The sequence below is a fragment of the Microtus oregoni genome, unplaced genomic scaffold (genome assembly GCF_018167655.1).
Source record: "Microtus oregoni isolate MIOR12 unplaced genomic scaffold, Mior012 000081F_ref0000091, whole genome shotgun sequence".
Taxonomy (NCBI): Eukaryota; Metazoa; Chordata; class Mammalia; order Rodentia; family Cricetidae; genus Microtus; species Microtus oregoni.
In genome coordinates this window covers 2,992,880-3,012,881 of record NW_024544541.1, presented here as the reverse complement: position 1 = coordinate 3,012,881, position 20,002 = coordinate 2,992,880, and the positions used below count along the sequence as shown (strand labels likewise).

The following is a 20,002-nucleotide window of genomic DNA, read 5'->3' as shown; positions in this document are numbered from 1 at the left end:
GACGAGATGAGAAGGAAGGAGGCAGCCACTGTGAGGCAGTCCGCACAGCAGAGAGCCAACCTCCCAGCACAGTCGGCTGACGTGTAGAAACTCTATCTGGGAGGGCTAGAGGGAGGAGTGGGCAGAATTTAACTATGGAGAACGTTATTTCACTGAGTGACCACAGACCAATCTATCAACAGGAGAGAATTTCACATTTCACAACACTGGAGGTGGTTAATTATCATTCAGTCCTTCCAAACACGTCTGAAAATCAACCTTCTATTTAAGAAATCATCAGAGCCGGGTGGTGGTGGCTAATCCCAGCACTCGGGAGGCAGAGGCAGGCGGATCTCTGTGAGTTCAAGGCCAGCCTAGACTACAAGAGCTAGTTCCAGGACAGGAACCGAAAGCTACAGAGAAACCCTGTCTCAAAAATCAAAAAAAAAAAAAAAAAAAAAAGAAATCATCAGAAGCTGAACTTAGCATTCACCCACAAAACGAGTTTAAGTTCTTCAAGGATTAATGTTTCCTGTTGGCAAAAACGACAGACAAGGTGACACTGGTCGGCTACAGATGAATCGAAGCTCTGTACCATTTTCCTCCTTAGAACTGTGACACCTCGTGCAGGAGATGCCTGGTCACCCCACAGCCTCACAACACAGCGCTCAGGCAGAAAGGGCTCTTCTAGCTCACACAGGAGTAAGCTCACCTTGCTCCCTGCAGCCCCATTCTTCCCCGCCCTTCTGACCAGTTCTTGCTCACTACTTCTGCTTTTCTAGGTTTCCAGTGGAGGTCAGCAGCTGCCGTCTGTCTGAGCGCACCCATGCATCTCCTCCTGCCTCACCTCATCAGGCCAGGGCCCAGGTTCCAGTGCCCTGTGTAGCTGTTCTTAGCTCTTTTCTGGAATGGGATGTTTCTCAGTGTCGAGTTCCGGAGGGAATAATATGAGTCACGAAAATTTTCCGTATAGACTCAGAAGGCAACAAAAATGCCAAACAGGGGAAGCCTTTTTCATGGCTTATAGATTGACCAGAAAACCTTCATGCACCCCAAATCCCGTTTAACATAAAATCGTTATTAAATTTGGTTTAAGGACAATTCTAGCTGGGTGGTAGTGGCACGCACCTTTAATCCCAGCCCTCAGGAGGAAGGCAAGTGGATTTCTGACTTCAAGGCAAGCCTGGTCTACACAGTGAGTTCTAGGACAGGCTCTAAAGCTACACAGAGAAACCCTGTCTTGAAAAAAAAAAAAAGGGAAGGAAGGAAGGAAGGAAGGAAGGAAAACTCTAATAATGGGAGATGGCATTCTGCCCTTTTATTCTGTCCCTACCTGCCACAGTGTCTGGGATGGGACTACCTGTCAGCTTGCCAGGGCTGGGGACATACATACTGAAGGAAATAAAGGTCCCTTGGAGTAGAGGGCGCAATGACAGAGATTTCTATCACTGTTCCCTGTCCTTAGAGCTATATTCATTCAATCCCAAATCCTCACTGAGCTCCAACTGGACCACTCCTGGGACTTCCCGGCTGAGACCATGTTTGCAGCCATGGAAGAAAGGTCTTTTCACACTTCATTTTCAAGCTAAGACTTCACGTAACCTGAAACAAAAATTATTCTAGTGCAGACCTGGCTAAGACAAAGGGGAACTCTTTCTTCCTTTCTTCCTTTCCTTTTTTTTTTCTTTTTCGAGACAGAGTTTCTCTGTTTCTCTGTAGCTTTGGAGCCTGTCCTGGCACTCACTCTGTAGACCAGGATGGCCTCTGCCTTCCAAGTGCTGGGACTAAAGGTATACGCCACCACTGCCCAGCTAAATTTTTTCTACACCCCCAAAAGAAAAACATATTAAGACATACAGATAAAAAAGAAATGTTTTAAAATACATGAGGCCACATGGAATGGCACACGCTTTTAACCCTGATACTCAGGAAACAGAGGTAGGAGGATCTTTGTGAGTTTAAGGCCAACCTGGTCTATACAGTGAAACTCTGTCTTGGAAAAAAAAATAATAAACAGTTTAAGAAACTAACGAGCTAACATTTCTTCTCACAGACTCAAAACCCAAATAGCACAGAACCAAACAAAGATGAGCGGGATCTGCAAAGCTACAGAGCAATGAACCTTTCACGCTTTTGAGAGAGTGGGGGTGGGGAGACAGGAGGAGGGCATGTCAGAGAACAAAGCCTGAAATTTCATATGAAATGTGAGCTATTCCGGGCGATGGTGGTGCACGCCTTTAATCCCAGCACTTGGGAGGCAGAGGTAGGCGGATCTCTGTGAGTTCGAGACCAGCCTGGTCCTAGTTCCAGGACAGGCTCCAAAGCCACAGAGAAACCCTGTCTCGAAAAACCAAAAAAAAAAAAAAAAAAAAAAAAGAAATGTGAGCTATTCTATTTCAGGATGTAGAAGAAGCATTTAAAATTTAGTATATGGAATGAGAAACTAGTTTAGAGCATTAAGTCATTGGAGAAGCTACACATGCAGCTGTGTACACGGCGAAGAACTACGGCACCAGCAGCGTTCTGAGGCTGCAAACTAAGGTCTTGCTCTGTTCTAGGTACAGCTTAGGCTTACACAGAAGTAAACCACTGAGTCAAAACAGCAACCAAAGCAACATGAGACAGAAAGCATTGGGTAAACTAGGACCTCTATGTGCAAAAAAGCAACAGAAAAGCAACACAAAGTACCTAGGAATATCCTTATCAAGAAAGAGCCTGCAAAAATAGAAAAAGGCCTTTGTTAGTCCAGTGGCCAAAAGACAGAAGGAGAGAGAGACGGAAAGAGAGAGACAGAGACAGAGACAGAGAGACAGAGAAAGAAATAGACAGAAACACAGAAAAAAATATTTTTAAAAAAGGCAAATTATGCTAACAAGCAAACTGAACTCCAGTGGGCAAACAACAAACAACAGAGACCTCTGGGACACAATCTAGTAGGGAACTTACAGTACCATGGACTCTTCTGAGACTTCATTGAGAAAAAGCATGGACATACGAAGAGATATGGAGATCAGATCTATTACCCCCGCCCGCCCTTTGCCATGGGGACCTTGTACTGGTAAGAAACTGCTGTTGAGCTAAGAGAAAACCAAGGTCAACACAAGTATAGGTGTGGGAAGAAAGGGAACTGGGATCTGGCCAATTATTCTCTAAGACACATATATGATACTACCAATCTGCAATCTATGCATTCAATTTAAACAGTAGTCCTTAGATATGAGAACATGAGTCCCCTTAGTCAAACGCACTTAGCAACTCACCACACTAATCTGAGCTTGCAACGCTTAAAACTGTGTCAACTTGAGAGGGCCTAGAAATCGTCCTCGGAGACAGCTCTGTAGGCATGTGCATGAGGGCTTGTCTGGTTAGTTAACTGAGGCGGGACAAACCTCCCTAAAGGAGAGCTGTGCCATCCCATGGTAGGGGTTCTAGACTGAATCCAAAGAAGACAGTGAGCTGAGCACCACTGAGTACCAGAGTGCTCCTCACTCTGCTTCCTGCCTGCAGTGCATTGTGACCAGCTGTCTCAGGCTCCTGCTGCCTCACTGTGGGGACCATGTTCCTGAACTGCCACAAAGCTTTCCCTCGTGAGGCTGCTTTGCCAGGTGTGCTGTCATAGCAACACAAGTGATTAATACAGCCCTCTGCCGTCATAACAACACAAGTAATTAATATAGGCCTCTGCTGTCATAGCAACACAAGTAATTAATACAGCCCTCTGCCGTCATAGCAACACAAGTAATTAATACAGGTCTCTGCTGTCATAGCAACACAAGTAATTAATACAGGCCTCTGCTGTCATAGCAACACAAGTGACTAATAACAGGCTTCCACCTCCCTAAAGCATAAAAATGTGAACATTCCAAACTAGAGAGGTGCTGGGCGGTGGTGGCGCACGCCTTTAATCCCAGCACTCCGGAGGCAGAGGCAGGCGGATCTCTGTGAGTTCGAGACCAGCCTGGTCTACAAGAGCTAGTTCCAGGACAGGCTCCAAAACCACAGAGAAACCCTGTCTCGAAAAACCAAAAATAAAAAAAAAAACTAGAGAGGTGTCTCGTATGCCTCGGGTACTGGAACTGGAATTACAGACAGTTCTGAGCTGCTATGTGGGTCTGGGAACCCAATCTGAGTCCTCTTGAAGAGTAGCCAGTGCTCTTAACTGCTGAGAAATTTCTCCAGCCTTCTTAATCCTTTGTATGCCAGCTGTGTTTATTGTTATAATAATTTCAATTTAATTAAACATTAGGCAAGTCAATCAAATATGAAGGTAAAAAGAACTTTCTGCGGAGACCAATTGAAATGTTTTTTTTCCTAATGTGAAAATTCTGAATTATTTAATTTAGTGCTAAATTTAGGTGAGGTTTTTTTTTTTTTTCTTTTAATCTGAGACAGGCTTTCACTATGTGGTCCACATGGTTTCAGAATTTAAATCCTCTAAACCTCTTCCTCTCAGCTGCCAGTTCTTGCTCCACCAACTAGAAAATTACACAATACATTATGAGTATGGTTTTTACAAGAAAGAATGAAAATTCCAACAACTGACCCCACAACTCAAAAAAAAAAAGATTTCGACCTATTGCAGGGCTTGATAAATGAATGTGTATACACAAAGCTTCAGCCCTGAAAACATAATATTTTTGTTTTTATTTTAATTAATTAGTTAATTAGAGACAAGGTCTCTCTATGCAGTCCTGGCTGTTCTGGAACTTGCTGTGTAGACCAGGCTGGCCTTGAACTCATGGAGATTTTCCAGTCTCTGACTCCCAGGACTGGGATTAAAGGTCCTAGGAGTTGTTAGGGAATCTAATGTGAGCCCCTCAATCCACACAGGGCTGACACCTCCGTGTCCCAAGGTACCCTACCTGCTGGAGTTGTGGGAAGACTTCAGGGACTTGGCCGAGATGATGTTTAGGGAAAGGATAGCATCAACGGCAGCTTCATCTACCTCGGGTTTATTCCTAATCCGACCTTAAAGAAGGAAACCAGAAGATGAGCACATTACAGACAAGACATAACTTTGTTAAATCAAAATGTCTGGTGGCACAGGCCTATAATCCTAGCTACGCAGCAATAGCAGAAGGATCACAAGTTCAAGGCCGGCCTGGGCAATTTAGCGACATCCTGTCTTTAAGAAAATATATATATAAAGAAAAGATATAAGGAGATAGCTTAGTGGTAGAACACGTGCAAGATTCAATGTTAGGTACCCAGATTCAATCTTCAGTACCATATCTTGGTGAAAGATGCCTAGATGTTCTTTCTCCTCTGTCTCTGTCTGTCTCTCACACACACTTCTTTCTTTGAGATAGGGTTTCTCTGTGTAAACCTGGTTATCTTGGAACTCGCTTGTAGACCAGGATGGCCTCAAACTCATAAATCTGCCTGCCTCTGCCTCCCAAATGCTGGGATTAAAGGCCTGTGTCACCACTGCCTGGCCACACACACTAGGTGTTAGAGATCATTTGGATAAGTGTAGGATCCAACATGATTTCCCAAGGTTGTCTCATTTTGTTTTTCTGTGCCGGGATGTAGGTCAGGGCTCTACCACTGAAACATGGCGCTGACTCGCCTAATTATCGTACATCAGCCAACTGCACATTCAGAACACGCAGAGACTTTTTCATAACCTCTAGCTCAGATCCACACTCACAGTTAATAGTAGAATGGCATAGTAATAGAAACTGAGAAAAGGAATTTCTTTCTCTCTTTTTCCCCCTTTTCTTTCCTATTTGCAGCAGAAGGGATTAAACTCAGGACCTTGCATTTACTAGGCAATCACTCTATTCCTAAGCTACAAGCCCAGCACTCAAGAGAACTTGAAACTCAAGGCCTTTATTTTCTCTACTCTGTCTTCTCCACACTTCTATACTAGAATGACGACATTTCTGAGAAGCCAGCTGCCCTCGGCAGCCCTCGGCTGATGGAATATACTCACCCACCACCAGCTCACGGACGTCTTTCCAGTGGAGCTCGCTGCCCTTCTCGTGGATCATGGTCACTGTGATCCGCCGCTGGATGCCCTAGGGAATGGAATGAGATTACAATGTAGAATATGCTAGAAACTGAACAAGGCGATTGCTGAGCTGGTTTTAGGAGATGCCTGAAGGACACAGTGCTTCACACCTGTAAGCACAGCATGAAGGCTGAGGCAAGAGGAGCTCATGCATCCTGGGAGAGCGACAGAAAGAAAGAGTGGCAGGGTGGGAGTTGGACGGACACACAGAAAGATACACACAGGTGGGGGACTGATTGACTGAGCCCTGGTAATATGCTCTAGGGCGGTGGTTCTCAGCCTGTGGGTCTTAATCCCTCTGTGGGTTGCCCATCAGGTATCCTGAATATCAGATATTTACATTATGATTCCTGACAGTAGCAAAATTACAGTTATGAAGTAGCAACAAAATAATTTTATGGTTAGGGGTCACCACAACATGAGGAACTAACTTAAAGGGTTGTCGCGTTAGGAAGGTTGAGAACACTGCTCTAGGGGAGGAACCCCATGCAACATGGATGGAAATCTAGACAAGTCGTTTTGATTTTTTTTTTCTTCAAGATAGGGTTTCTCTGCATAGCCATGGCTGTCCCTGAACTCACTTTGTAGACCAAACTGGCCTCAAACTCAGAGATCTGCCTGCCTCTGCCTCCCAAACGCTGGGATTAAAGGCTTGAGACACCACCATACCTGGCCTGGCTAAATTTTTTTAAAAGATGGACTCTTGTTATTTAGCTCAAAATGGACAGGAACTTACTAAGAAGCCACGATTAGCCTTGAACTCATAATCCTCCTGCCTCCTGGATGCTGGTATTACAAAAGTGTAGCAGCATACTAGGTTTGAATATAATTTTACCAAATGAGTAGCAACCATTTATAGAGTGTATTTTTTTTAAATATTTATTTATTTATTATGTATACAATATTCTGTCTGCATGTATGTCTGCAGGCCAGAGGAGGGCACCAGACCTCATTACAGATGTTTGTAAGCCACCATGTGGTTGTCGGGAATTGAACTCAGGACCTTTGGAAGAGCAGGCTTAAGGATGGTTAAGGATGGCTCTTAACCACTGAGCCATCTCTCCAGCCCCTATAGAGTGTATTTTTAATCCATCCAAACTTTCATCATCTGCGCCCATGAAGAACTTCTGGCTGGGCTAGCAGCACATGCCTGTAATCCCAGTACATGAGAGGCTGAGGCAGGAGGATCTCTAAGTTTAAGGACCTGGTGCTGTGGAGCATTTTGTGTACCATGAAGATTTGTCATTGGATCGGTTTAATAAGAAGCTGAAGGACCAACAGCTAGGCAAGATTTTTGGGGCAGAGAGTACAGTGGGAAGAAGGGCAGAGAGGCAGACAGACACCAGGAGACTCAGAGGAAGCAGCGTGGGCAGTACACAATAAAGGTAACTGAGCCATGTAAAAGAATGCAGATTAAAAGAAAAGGGTTAATTTTAAAAAAAGCTAGGTAGAAAGAAATAGCTATCTTAAAATATTTTTATACATACAAAGAGGATATTAAAAAAAAAACAAAAATGTTACGATGACTATTTTGGTTGTCAACCTGACTACATCTGGAAGTAGTCTAAACTAAAACCCAAAAATGGCAGGGCACACCTATGAGGGCTTTTTGCTTAATTAAATAATTTGAAATGGGATGATCTGCTTCTAACCTGGATCTCTGAAATGGGAACATACACCCTTAATTCAGATCTTGAGGTAGGAAGACCCACCTCTAAGCTGGGCCACACTGGAAACTGCTACTCTAGAGAACTCTAATAAAAACAGAAACAGTATTTGAAGTTTTGTGTTCAATTCCCAGTCATTTCCTACCCTGCTAAAAAAAAAGGGGGGGGGAAGCAAAAACGCTCTCCCACTTTACCCCCTCCAAATAGAGATGAAAAGTTGAGAGATCTGTTGTTCTCTCTCAGACTTCAGTACCTGGTGTAGCAAGAATGTCCCCTGGCAGGGCAAGCCTGCCGTATGGTCAACCACAGCCGGAATATACCTGTAAGAGTAAAAACACACAAGACAGAAGTCAAGGCTACTTCATCTGCCAAGTCTTCCTGGGCTGCTGTTTTCCTACACTCCGATCCCATGTCCGACTCACGCAAGCACTTCACCAGAGCCCCGGGTGTCTGTCACCCTTCTCACGCATCTGCTTGTCATCGTCCAGCCCGACCGGAGTGCTCAAGAACAGTGATGGGGCCGGGCGATGGTGGCGCACGCCTTTAATCCCAGCACTCGGGAGGCAGAGGCAGGTGGATCTCTGTGAGTTCAAGACCAGCCTGGTCTACAAGAGCTAGTTCCAGGACAGGCTCCAAAGCCACAGAGAAACCCTGTCTCGAAAAACAAAAAAAACAAAAAAAACAAAAAAAAAAAAAAAAGAACAGTGATGGGGTTTGGTTCCATGTCTGTCCCTTGCACAAAAATTCAGTAAATAATGTGCAATTCATTCAGTAGAAACCATCAGTGTAACTACTTCTTCATAAAGCAAGTTATGACAGTGTCATGGACCTGCTTATGGAAAGCCACATTCTTCAAAGTGACTGACAACTGAGGAGTTACAGAGCTCCACTGAACACAGGCCGTACGCACAGCAGACATCACTAATGTTCATGGTGCTGACCACTGCTGATGTGGTCTGCTGCATTTCACACAGAGCAGCGCCACCTAATAGGTACTCCCCACTGTGGTAACGGGTGCAGCTGCTTGCCTCTTCCAGGAGAAGGTTCTCTCTCTCTCTCTCTCTCTTTTTTTTTTTTTTTTTTTGGTTTTTTGAGACAGGGTTTCTCTGTGGCTTTGGAGCCTGTCCTGGAACTAGCTCTGTAGAGCAGGTTCTCTTCTGTGTTCTTCCCAAGGCATTTTAGAGACAACTCTAAACACAACTGCATTGATTATTTACTCTACACAGTTCATAAGGACAAGGGTGCTCATGTTTCTGCTCACTCAGGAGGCTGGCTCTTCTCTAGGGGATATCTTTGGTCAGCACAGCTGGAGAGAGCTGTTGCTAGCCTTTCTCAGGTACAGGCCAGATACTGCAAAACACCCTAAAATGCCACAGTGGAAAATAAAGTGGCAAGGTTGAGTTTTTTTTCTTTATTGGTTTTTCCATACAGGTCTTCACTGTGTAGCCTTGGCTGTCCTGGACCTTACTATGTAGACCAGGCTGGCCTTGAACTCACAGAGATCTGATTAAAGGGATGAGCCACCACACCTGGCTAAGGCTGAAATTTTAATCCAGGGAAATATCCAAAGGGTCCCTCCAACTGCCCTCACTGAGATTAGTACTCTAAATTTACATTACATTTATTTACTTATTCCTCTGTGTATGTGAGGAGGGGGGCATGGCACTGTGTGGAGGTAGAAGGACAACTCTAGTAGGTGGTTCTCACTTTCTACTATGTGTGTCCCAGGGGTCAAGCTCAGTAAGTGCCTCTACCTGCCAAGCCACCTCACTGCTCCCTAGTAACCTCCATCGGAACCTGAAGCATGTCTTCATAGAACCATACAGTGGTCCTCCCTCATAACCACGTGCATTTAGTCTCCATCATATTGCTGTTGCTAACAAAAATGTCAACGATTCTACTGGATGGCCTCTGGCAAACATCTCATTTAGACATAAATAGCAAGGTACCCAAATTCAATCCCAAGGAGGAATTTGACAAGATAAAAACATGAGCCAAAACATGCTCAAAACCCTATCTCTTAATTCTAAAATTTAAATTAAAAATATTTAAAAGTTGGACTTACTCTCCTGTAGGCTCCAGTTCACTGATCTCAAACCAAGCCAAAAGGTCATACTTGCTCATGCTCTGCCCAAGGCTGGTCTTGTTCATGGTGTTTAACTTGGTGGCTGGAACTTTAAAAAAAAGTTTATATAACACGTCAAAATCTGTTCCAAGTTCACTCAGCAAAAGCATAGACATCTTTATTTTTAATTAACCATTTATCTTTATTTTATGTATAGTAGTGTTTTGTCTGCATCTATGTCTGGAGACCCTGGAACAAGGGTTTCAGACAGTTATGAGCTGCCATGTGGGTGCTCAGAATTGAACCCAGGTCCTCTGGAAGAGCAGCTGGTGCTCTTAACCACTGAGCCATCTCTTTAAGAGGACAGATTTCAATGTGAAAGTTCCAGAGAACGTTCAACACTAAGTGAGCAGTGCCTCTGATCCAGAGCACAAGGAAAGCAAGCAGAGGCCCTCCGCCTCAAGACACTGTTCTAAACATGTGAGTGAAAATGGGTTTTATAGAAAATAAATGTGCTGCATAGAACATTCAAAACCTTTACTGTTGAGAGCTTCCTATCCAGGGGCATGGCGTCCCATCACCACGGTACCGAGGAGAGGATGCTTGGGAAGCACCAGGGAGAACCTGACATGTTACAAGGGTTGTCTGCCAACTCACAGCTCCCAGACCTCCCCACACCCAAGAGTCACAAAGATTGTAAAGACGGTGAAATCCAGGCCACACCCCAGATAATGAAATTATAAATAATGTCTTTGTGTGGGAAGCAGTTCTGCCTCCCATGTGGAAAGATCTGAGCGCTACTGGCCTGACTTATCCATCAGGAATCGGCATGCACTCTTTTCTACACATTTTCCTCAGATGTAAATTCCACAGTCTTAACAATACTTAATGTGGCTTCGGTTGAGCTTCTTATGCTGTGAGCCTTTCCTCAGTTTATAAAATGTGGATCATAATATTTAGTATGCTACTTAGAAAAAATATTGTGAAGACCCATTGGCATAATGTATATGAAGAGGCTTTATCAACCACGGGGCATTTCTCTAATGAACAGCCCATTGTTCCATGTGCTGTTCATTAGAGAAATTACCCATGTGTTTCCATGTGCTGGGGCTGCTAATAAGGAAACTGGTAGCCAGGTGATGGTGGCAGTGGCGGTGATGCACGCCTTTAATTCCAGCACTTGGGAGGCAGAGACAAGTGGATCTCTGAGTTCGAGGCCAGACTGGTCTATATAGCCAAGTACACAGAGAAACCCTGTCTTGAAATGACCAAAAAAGAAAGAAAAAGGAAGGAAGGAAGGAAGGAAGGAAGGAAGGAAGGAAGAAATCAAAAGAAAAGAAAAGAGAAAACTGGTTACTGTTCTGGTAATCTTCTAAATAAGCAAATGCTAAGTACTTAGGAAAAAAAGAGGAGAGGGGAGTGAAAGGGAGGAGACAGGAAGGAAGAGGAAGGGAGAGGAAGGGAGAGGAGAAGGGAGGGAAAAAGAGGGGAGGGAAGAGGAGAGAAGAGGAGAGGGGGTGAAGGCTTGAATGTAGCTCAGTGTTAAAATGCTTGTCTAACAGGCACAAGGACAAGGGTTTGATCACTAGCACTACAAACAAACAAAAACCAACTCCTATTTTAAAAATCAAAATAAAAATATTATTGCAAAAAATACAAACTAAGTATCAGGAGGCCACGGTGGAGATGCAGCGGAGTAGGGAAAGTGCTGGCCTAGTACGGATAAGGCCTGGGTCCAATCCCTAGCACCCCATAAACTAGGTACGATGGTTCATACATATACAGGCACTCTGGAGATGAGACTGGAGGGCCAGAAGTTCAAGAACATTCTCAGCTATATAGCTAATTCAAGGTAAGCCTGGGCTAGAGACCCTGTCTCAGAGAAAAGAGAGGGAACAAAAAAGAAAAAAGAAATCAGGGCACGTTATACTCAAAGAGATGGAGGTAAAAAGGTGCCCCCTGCAGCCTCCCCGAAGGAACTGGGATGTGATCTTGACAACAGAGCTCTACTGTAAACTTAGGGAACAAACTGAAATATTGGTATATCACATATGATGAGCCAGGTTTTAGGAGAAACGCCTAAAGTTGATTCTACATCTAAGGCGGAGCTAGTTTAGCTACTAACCACATCACTTGGGTACCCTACATCTAAGGGGAGCTAGTTTAGCTACTAACCACATCACTTGGGTACCCTACATCTAAGGCGGAGCTAGTTTAGCTACTAACCACATCACTTGGGTACCCTACATCTAAGGTGGAGCTAGTTTAGCTACTAACCACATCACTTGGGTACCCTACATCTAAGGTGGAGCTAGTTTAGCTACTAACCACATCACTTGGGTACCCTACATCTAAGGTGGAGCTAGTTTAGCTACTAACCACATCGCTTGGGTACCCTACATCTAAGGGGAGCTAGTTTAGCTACTAACCACATCGTTTAGGTACCCTACATCTAAGGGGGAGCTAGTTTAGCTACTAACCATATCGCTTGGGTACCCTTTCATTCTGGAAGCTGGGAACTGGCAGAAAGGGCAAAGGTGGCAATGAATCAGCCTCATTCTGGAAGGTGGCAACAGCGGAGGAAGCTAGCACATAGGCGTGCTCAGAAAACGTGTCCAACACATGCACATTCACATAGCCAGACAAGAGGAACTGTATCAGCTCAATCTTTCTTTCATGGTCTGAAGCCAATGGGGTATGGAACAGAGGGAGGAGAATGAGCACAGGGGAGGGAGGGGTGGGAGTTTGGTAAGTGGACAGAAAGGGAAAAGGACAAAAATAAAGAAAAGTGAAAACAAGATAAATGAAGAGCAATAAATTCTGCTGTTCTATTGTAAAACAGGATATCTATTATCAGTGTTAAAATGTAACAAGAAAAGATTTTTTTAAGTATTTATTTGTTTGTTTGTTTATTTATTATGTATACAATATTCTGTCTGTATGCCTGAAGGCCAGAAGAGGGCGCCAGACCTCTTTACAGATGGTTGTGAGCCACCATGTGGTTGCTGGGAATTGAACTCAGGACCTTTGGAAGAGCAGGCAATGCTCTTAACCACTGAGCCATCTCTCCAGCCCCACAAGAAAAGATTTTGAATATACACACTACAAATAAGAAATGCTTAAGATATGGATATACTAAGCCGGGCGGTGGTGGCGCACGCCTTTAATCCCAGCACTCGGGAGGCAGAGGCAGGCGGATCTCTGTGAATTCGAGACCAGCCTGGTCTACAGAGCTAGTTCCAGGACAGGTTCCAAAGCCACAGAGAAACCCTGTCTCGAAAAACCAAAAAAAAAAAAAAAAAAAGATATGGATATACTAATTATACTGATATATACATGTGTTCCTCAGAGCATATAGTTATAAATGCATTGTATTATAGTTTAAATATGTTTAATTATTATGTGTCAATCAAAAACAAAAATCCCAACAGCAAAAGTGAACAGGCAGAATAAATTTAATACGCAAATAAATGTTAAGAGACTGACAAACTAATTACATACAAAGCATAGAGATTTAAGAAATAGGAGGAAGTTATCAAGTCTGAATGAGAAGGCCAGAGAGACAGAGTCCATAGTTTCTGACTTCCTATCTCAGATCAGGAACCCAGCATTCGTGTTCCTGTTAGAAATACACAAGAGGAACAGGAACACACAAAGACACAGAGAGAAGGAACGCTAGTTATGATTCTTTTTTTTTTTTTTTTATAAATGTATAGTGTCCTGTCTGCATGTCTGCCTGCAGTCCAGAAGAGGGCACCAGATCTCATTACAGATGGTTGTGAGCCATCTAGTGGTTGCTGGGACTAGGACTCAGGACCTCTGGAAGGGCAGCCAGTGCTCTTAACCTCTGAGCCATCTCTCCAGCCCTCTCCAGTGTGACTCTTGTCTGGAAACCATTCAGAACAGATGTATGCACATCAGGCAGTTTAGCTGCTGCTCACCTGGTTTGGAGAGTGGCATGGGTGGTGGAAAGAATCTTCGAGAAGGCTGAGGAGGACTGCAAAGAGAGGAAGAAGACATTTACCAGGACTACATACATGGAGTTAAGTGTTGCCATTAGTGATATGTTTACACCTTTTTTGGGGGTTTGGAGACAGGGCTTCTCTATGTTGTCCTGGCTATCCTGGAACTCGTTCTGCATACCTGGCTACCCTCAAACTCCCAGAGGTCCGCCTGTCTCTGCCTCCCTAGTGCTGGGATTAAAGATGTGTGCCATCACCACCTTGCCTTTCTTTCTTTTTTTCCCCCCAAATGTTTAAACCTTTTTAAGGAAACAGAAACACGCTGGGCGGTGTTTCCTCATTAGAAGCAATGACTCCACCCCAGTCTCCACTTCATAAGGTAAAGGCATCAGAAATAACTACACGCGTGTTCTAGCTCTACAGCATCAACTTTCTACCCTATTAAGTATTTCTTCTTACAACAGAAAGAAGGCATTCGAAGTCATGTGGACAAAATCCGACTTGCTGTCTCTCAGCTTAGTGATTAGGTTAGCTACAAGAAGGCAGTGACATTTCAAGAGCAAAACCAGGGAAATGTATGAATCTACTGTTCAGTTATCTGCAGCCATGCAAAGGGTTCTTTTCCGGAACAACAGCAACAACAATCCACGTCTGCTCATCTGACTCAAACCTGTTAAGATCTTGTCCTTGCAGATGGAGCGGGTGCTGCTGGTAGTGCCCAAAGACCTCAAATACGATGGGCTTGGTTTTGATGTAGTCCACAAATGACTCGGTGACCTCCACTGCAATCTAGGAAGAAGAAAGTCCAGTGAGGCCGGGGTGGGTGAGGACGAGAAAGCGCAGGCTTGTGCTTGCAGCAGCCCTTCAACACTGCTAGGCATCCCGCGCATGCTGGGTTCACTGCCAGGCCTCCTACACCACAGGACAGGTTTCCCTCTGGTTTTGTTTTGAATGTGACTTTACCAAGCGTCAGCATTCTAGACCCTCCATAGAGCAGCAGAATTGACTTCACTTTGTTGCTGCTCATGATTTCAAGTCTTGCCTGTTGCTCTATCTACCTGCTTTTTCCTTTGCTGTACCTCAGAAAAAGCCCAGGCAGCAACTCTGCTAGGAAGGCCTTCTCTCCAAAGCCCAGGTGAAGTAGAAGGGATAAGAAAAAGTGTGTTGGCTGTGGACAATGAGCAAGGCTCAATGCCCAGTTTGAGACACCCTTTCTTCTTTTGTCCCCCTTTTATTTATGCTTCATCTTTCAGAAAACCTACCTCTCTCTTCAGAACCATTTTCCCTCACCCAGAAAAGTAACTTAAAGACTTTCTATATGGAAATCTTCCCTTTGAATTTAAATAATACCATTTTCATGTCCTTATACTGTATGACTGTATTTCCCCTTAATTCTAAGCTCCTTGGGGACATCTGTGGTTTCATGAGTCAGTAGTTTGATAACAGCTGATCGGCATTTATCAAAGACATGCTTTATTTTTAGTTAGAGATATGTACATATGTCTATGCCTAGGTTTGGACTATGTGCATGTTGAGTATATGAACAAGTGTCCTCAGAGGCCAGAAGAGGTCTTTGGATCCCTTGGAACTGGAGTCTTATGCAATTATGGGCTGGAAACCCAACCAAAGTCTTCTACAAGAGCAGTACACACTCAACTACTGAGCCATCTCTCTAGCCCATATTTCATGCTCTATTTTTAATTTTATTCTATCTTTGATTGCCTTTTCTTCTCTCACTTCATATATTTAAAAATTTTTGTTTGTGCTGGAGTTCCAATTCAGGACCTCATGCCTGTGAGGTAAGCACTCTTCCAGTCTGGCTACTGACGCAGTCCAGTCCCCTCTCTCTTTATAGAGTAGATGTGAGTAAAAAGGAGAAGGAAGGCAGTGGAGATTCTGGATGTTACAGGCAGGCTTCTTTGTGTTTAAATTCCATCTTTGCCCCTTCCCAGCTTTGTAACCTGGGTGAGAGGCAGGACCTGCTTGGTGCTCAGCTCCCTCAACTGCAGGACAGGGTTGTGACAGTCATGGTGTAGAAATGAGGGCTCAATGGTGCAGAAAACGGGGCGGGGTGATACAAAATGAATTCTTAACAATCATCAGTATTATGATGATGACTTTTTTTTCTTAATTAAATTATCTGTGTGTGCATGGTGCTTGTGCTACAGCATGCGTGTGTGAGTCAGAAGACAACTGTGGGAGCCACTTCTCCCCTTCCTCCACAGGGGGCCTAGGGTGGACTCCGGCCGTCAAGCTCATCAGTCAGTGCTTATATCCTGAGCCATCGCACCACTGCCCTCAAGACGACTTGTGAGTCGAGTCTGAATGAAATCCGCAAGCTGGAAAGCCTATTTCCTTGTGCGTGTGTGAAGGCAGTTGTGAGTCTGAATGAAATCCGCGAGCTGGAAAGCCTATTTCCTTGTGCGTGTGTGAAGGCAGTTGTGAGGGACATGGACAGATAAACACAGCTACCAGGGAAACACTCTGAATATTAACTTGGTTACAGAAGGCCTTCAGAATCTTCTAGATTACTTGTAAGCAACAATGTAAATATCCTAGAGTTTACAGGATACTATGTTAAATTATCAAAACTGATACCAAACATGCTCATTTTTTCTAGGGTAGGAATATCTTTTTAAAAACTGATATTCAAATGGATGGAAGATTTCATTGGGAAACTTAGACTGCACACACTCGCTGGGCCACTGTCACCCAGGAAGAGACTGGCTGCTCCTCCCCTGAAGACTACCTCACTTCCCCGGGGCCACCATCTCTACTGCTCATTCTCTCTGCACAGCAGACAGCTCACACCTCACACGATCATCTCTGCACAGCAGACAGCTCACACCTCACACGATCGTCACACCTCACATGATCGTCCTTCCTTAGCAAACAAAACCAGGAATGTAAACCTGAGGTGTGTGGCAAGCCGTGCAGGTCACTCACATTCTGTACATGATAGAAGCCCAGGGGACTTCCTCTTCCGTTGTTTTTGAGGGGTTCGGTGGAGAACGCTTCATCATGCCGATGCAAAAAGCTTAACAAAAAGAGACAGATGAGTACTGCATCAGAATTCATCAGATATTGTTAGATTTTGAGAAAGCCTCACTATGACGCTCACCAAGCTCTGTCTGCTTCTGTCTCCAGGTGCTAGGATCCAGGGTGTGTGCTAGGGTGTCTAGCAGGGTCTGGACTCCACAGCTAGGATCCAGGGTGTGTGCTAGGGTGTCTAGCGGGGTCTGGACTCCACAGCTAGGATCCAGGTATATGCTAGGGTGTCTAGCAGGGTCTGGACTCCACAGCTAGGATCCAGGGTGTGTGCTAGGGTGTCTAGCGGGGTCTGGACTCCACAGCTAGGATCCAGGTATATGCTAGGGTGTCTAGCAGGGTCTGGACTCCACAGCTAGGATCCAGGGTGTGTGCTAGGGTGTCTAGCAGGGTCTGGACTCCACAGCTAGGATCCAGGGTGTGTGCTAGGGTGTCTAGCGGGGTCTGGACTCCACAGCTAGGATCCAGGTATATGCTAGGGTGTCTAGCGGGGTCTGGACACCACAGCTAGGATCCAGGTATATGCTAGGGTGTCTAGCGGGGTCTGGACTCCACAGCTAGGATCCAGGGTGTGTGCTAGGGTGTCTAGCGGGGTCTGGACTCCACAGCTAGGATCCAGGTATATGCTAGGGTGTCTAGCGGGGTCTGGACTCCACAGCTAGGATCCAGGTATATGCTAGGGTGTCTAGCGGGGTCTGGACTCCACAGCTAGGATCCAGGGTGTGTGCTAGGGTGTCTAGCGGGGTCTGGACTCCACAGCTAGGATCCAGGGTGTGTGCTAGGGTGTCTAGCGGGGTCTGGACTCCACAGCTAGGATCCAGGGTGTGTGCTAGGGTGTCTAGCGGGGTCTGGACTCCACAGCTAGGATCCAGGGTGTATGCTAGGGTGTCTAGCGGGGTCTGGACTCCACAGCTAGGATCCAGGGTGTGTGCTAGGGTGTCTAGCGGGGTCTGGACTCCACAGCTAGGATCCAGGTATATGCTAGGGTGTCTAGCAGGGTCTGGACTCCACAGCTAGGATCCAGGGTGTGTGCTAGGGTGTCTAGCAGGGTCTGGACTCCACAGCTAGGATCCAGGTATATGCTAGGGTGTCTAGCGGGGTCTGGACTCCACAGCTAGGATCCAGGTATATGCTAGGGTGTCTAGCGGGGTCTGGACTCCACAGCTAGGATCCAGGGTGTGTGCTAGGGTGTCTAGCGGGGTCTGGACTCCACAGCTAGGATCCAGGGTGTGTGCTAGGGTGTCTAGAGGGGTCTGGACTCCACAGCTAGGATCCAGGGTGTGTGCTAGGGTGTCTAGCGGGGTCTGGACTCCACAGCTAGGATCCAGGGTGTGTGCTAGGGTGTCTAGCAGGGTCTGGACTCCACAGCTAGGATCCAGGGTGTGTGCTAGGGTGTCTAGCAGGGTCTGGACTCCACAGCTAGGATCCAGGGTGTGTGCTAGGGTGTCTAGCGGGGTCTGGACTCCACAGCTAGGATCCAGGTATATGCTAGGGTGTCTAGCGGGGTCTGGACTCCACAGCTAGGAGCGTGCTAACGAAGCACTTCCTCTGCTTCTGCTGCGTCAAGTGATGATTATATCTTTCCATGCCAGCATTTCCCTATCACACAGACAGCATTTTAGATTCAAAATGGATGAAAAATTAAGTGACCCCGATTATTTAGACAAAGGGACATATACAGAAGCATGGCTCACGGAGAGTAAAGAAGTCAACTCAACAAATTTGTAGCAGGATATTGTAGTGCATGACTGTAACCTGAGCACTCAGGAAGGAGAGTGGGGAGAATGGCAGGGCTCAGGCCAGAGAGGTCTACACAGCAGTTCTGGGCCAGCCAGGGCTATACAAATCTCCCTGTCTTAAAACAAGCAAACCCATAAAAACTAGTAAAAAAAATATACCCCCAAACCTCAATGAATGAACGTTACTACTCGCAAAACCCTAAAAAACAATGAACAAACCTACCCCCAACCCTCCCCCAAAAATGAAAAAACTTACCCCCCCCCAAAAAAATCCCAATCAACAAAATATAAAGTCTTGTTCTTGTTTTACTGAAAATGAAATCACATTACTTAGAGAAAGCTTGGAAATTTGAGCCTCTGCCAGGCACGGTAAACCCTATGGTAGACTTGTCTAGCAGTCTATTATCTGGACAAGAGATGCTCAAAGTCATCTTCCAGGAAGTGCCTCTGACATAGGCCTGATGGTTTTGTGTTCCCACGGCAGGGGACCAACTTCTCCTCAAAAGCTAAGATTTCACTGTTTACAAAGATGTACTCAAGTGCCTGCTCTCCAGCAGATGGCAAGAGTTTACCCACAGGGCTTAACACACAGGTTACACTCTAAAAGGTCAGATGGGGGAAAGAACATATTTAAAAATCTTTGATTTTTTTTTTTTTCATGACAGTGTTTCTCTGTGTAGCTCTGACTGCCCTAGAACTCACTCTGTAGACCAGGCTGGTCTCAAACCCACAAAAATCCACCTGCCTCTACCTCCCAAGTACTGGGACGGAAGGCGTGCCCTACCACTGACCCGCTTATTTAAGAATTTTTTTAGACTTAAGGGTATGTATGTTTTGCTTGCATGTATGCATATGTACCACATGTGTGCCTGGTGCCTATGGAGGGCAGAAGAGGTGGTCAGACCCCCGAAACTGGACCTAAGGATGGTTGTTAAGCACTTTGTAGGTGTTCAGATCTGAACCTGGGTCCTTTGCAAGAGCAACAAGTACTCTTAACCACTGAGCCATCTCTCCAGCGCCCAGGAATGGGGAGGGATTTTGAACAGCGATCTTGATTTTCACACCAGTTGACAGCACCTTGGCCAAAGGCTCCAAATTACTAACAACTCCTACTGCTGACGCTGATGCTTTCTGTAATTATACAATATCTTTTTGAACTCCTTTTAAAAAATACACACATTTTGATTTTTTTTTCTCAAGACAGGGTTTCTCTGTAGCTTTGGAGCCTGTCCTGGAACTAGCTCTCATAGTCCAGGCTGGCCTCGCTCCTGGAGCAAGGGGACTCCACTGAGTCCTCAGCAGTGTATGCTGTACGCTCCATGGGGAACCCTGAGCCGTCATGCCAGCGCAGGGTTTGATTCTCACCCTGGGAGAAGAAAGTGCTCTCAGAGACCTGCCATCTTTATCCCTCAAGAGCCTTAGTCTTTCATACAGGTAAGGCGCTCTACAGCAAGAAGGAATCTCTGTAGTTAACTCGCTGGATGGGCACAGCAAAAGGGCAGTGTGGTGTTTTCAAATGAGAAAAGCCC

At 45.3% G+C, this 20,002-nt stretch overlaps 1 protein-coding gene across 12 annotated transcripts in view; it reads right to left on the bottom strand.

Moving 5' to 3' along the window:
- LOC121441739 (kinesin-like protein KIF1B) overlaps positions 1–20,002 on the bottom strand; it is a 140,314-nt gene that overhangs the window by 14,676 nt on the left and 105,636 nt on the right. For 6 of the 12 annotated variants that reach the window (XM_041643011.1, XM_041643010.1, XM_041643018.1 and 3 more), the window contains 8 exons: positions 16,633–16,723; positions 14,357–14,475; positions 13,666–13,721; positions 9,725–9,833; positions 7,913–7,979; positions 5,915–5,999; positions 4,842–4,947; positions 2,668–2,694 (listed from right to left, as the gene is read on the bottom strand). In XM_041643011.1, the coding sequence (XP_041498945.1) occupies positions 2,668–2,694; positions 4,842–4,947; positions 5,915–5,999; positions 7,913–7,979; positions 9,725–9,833; positions 13,666–13,721; positions 14,357–14,475; positions 16,633–16,723 (660 nt within the window). The remainder of the gene's footprint in view (positions 1–2,667; positions 2,695–4,841; positions 4,948–5,914; positions 6,000–7,912; positions 7,980–9,724; positions 9,834–13,665; positions 13,722–14,356; positions 14,476–16,632; positions 16,724–20,002) is intronic. The other 6 variants (XM_041643017.1, XM_041643016.1, XM_041643013.1 and 3 more) reach the window with 1 other exon arrangement.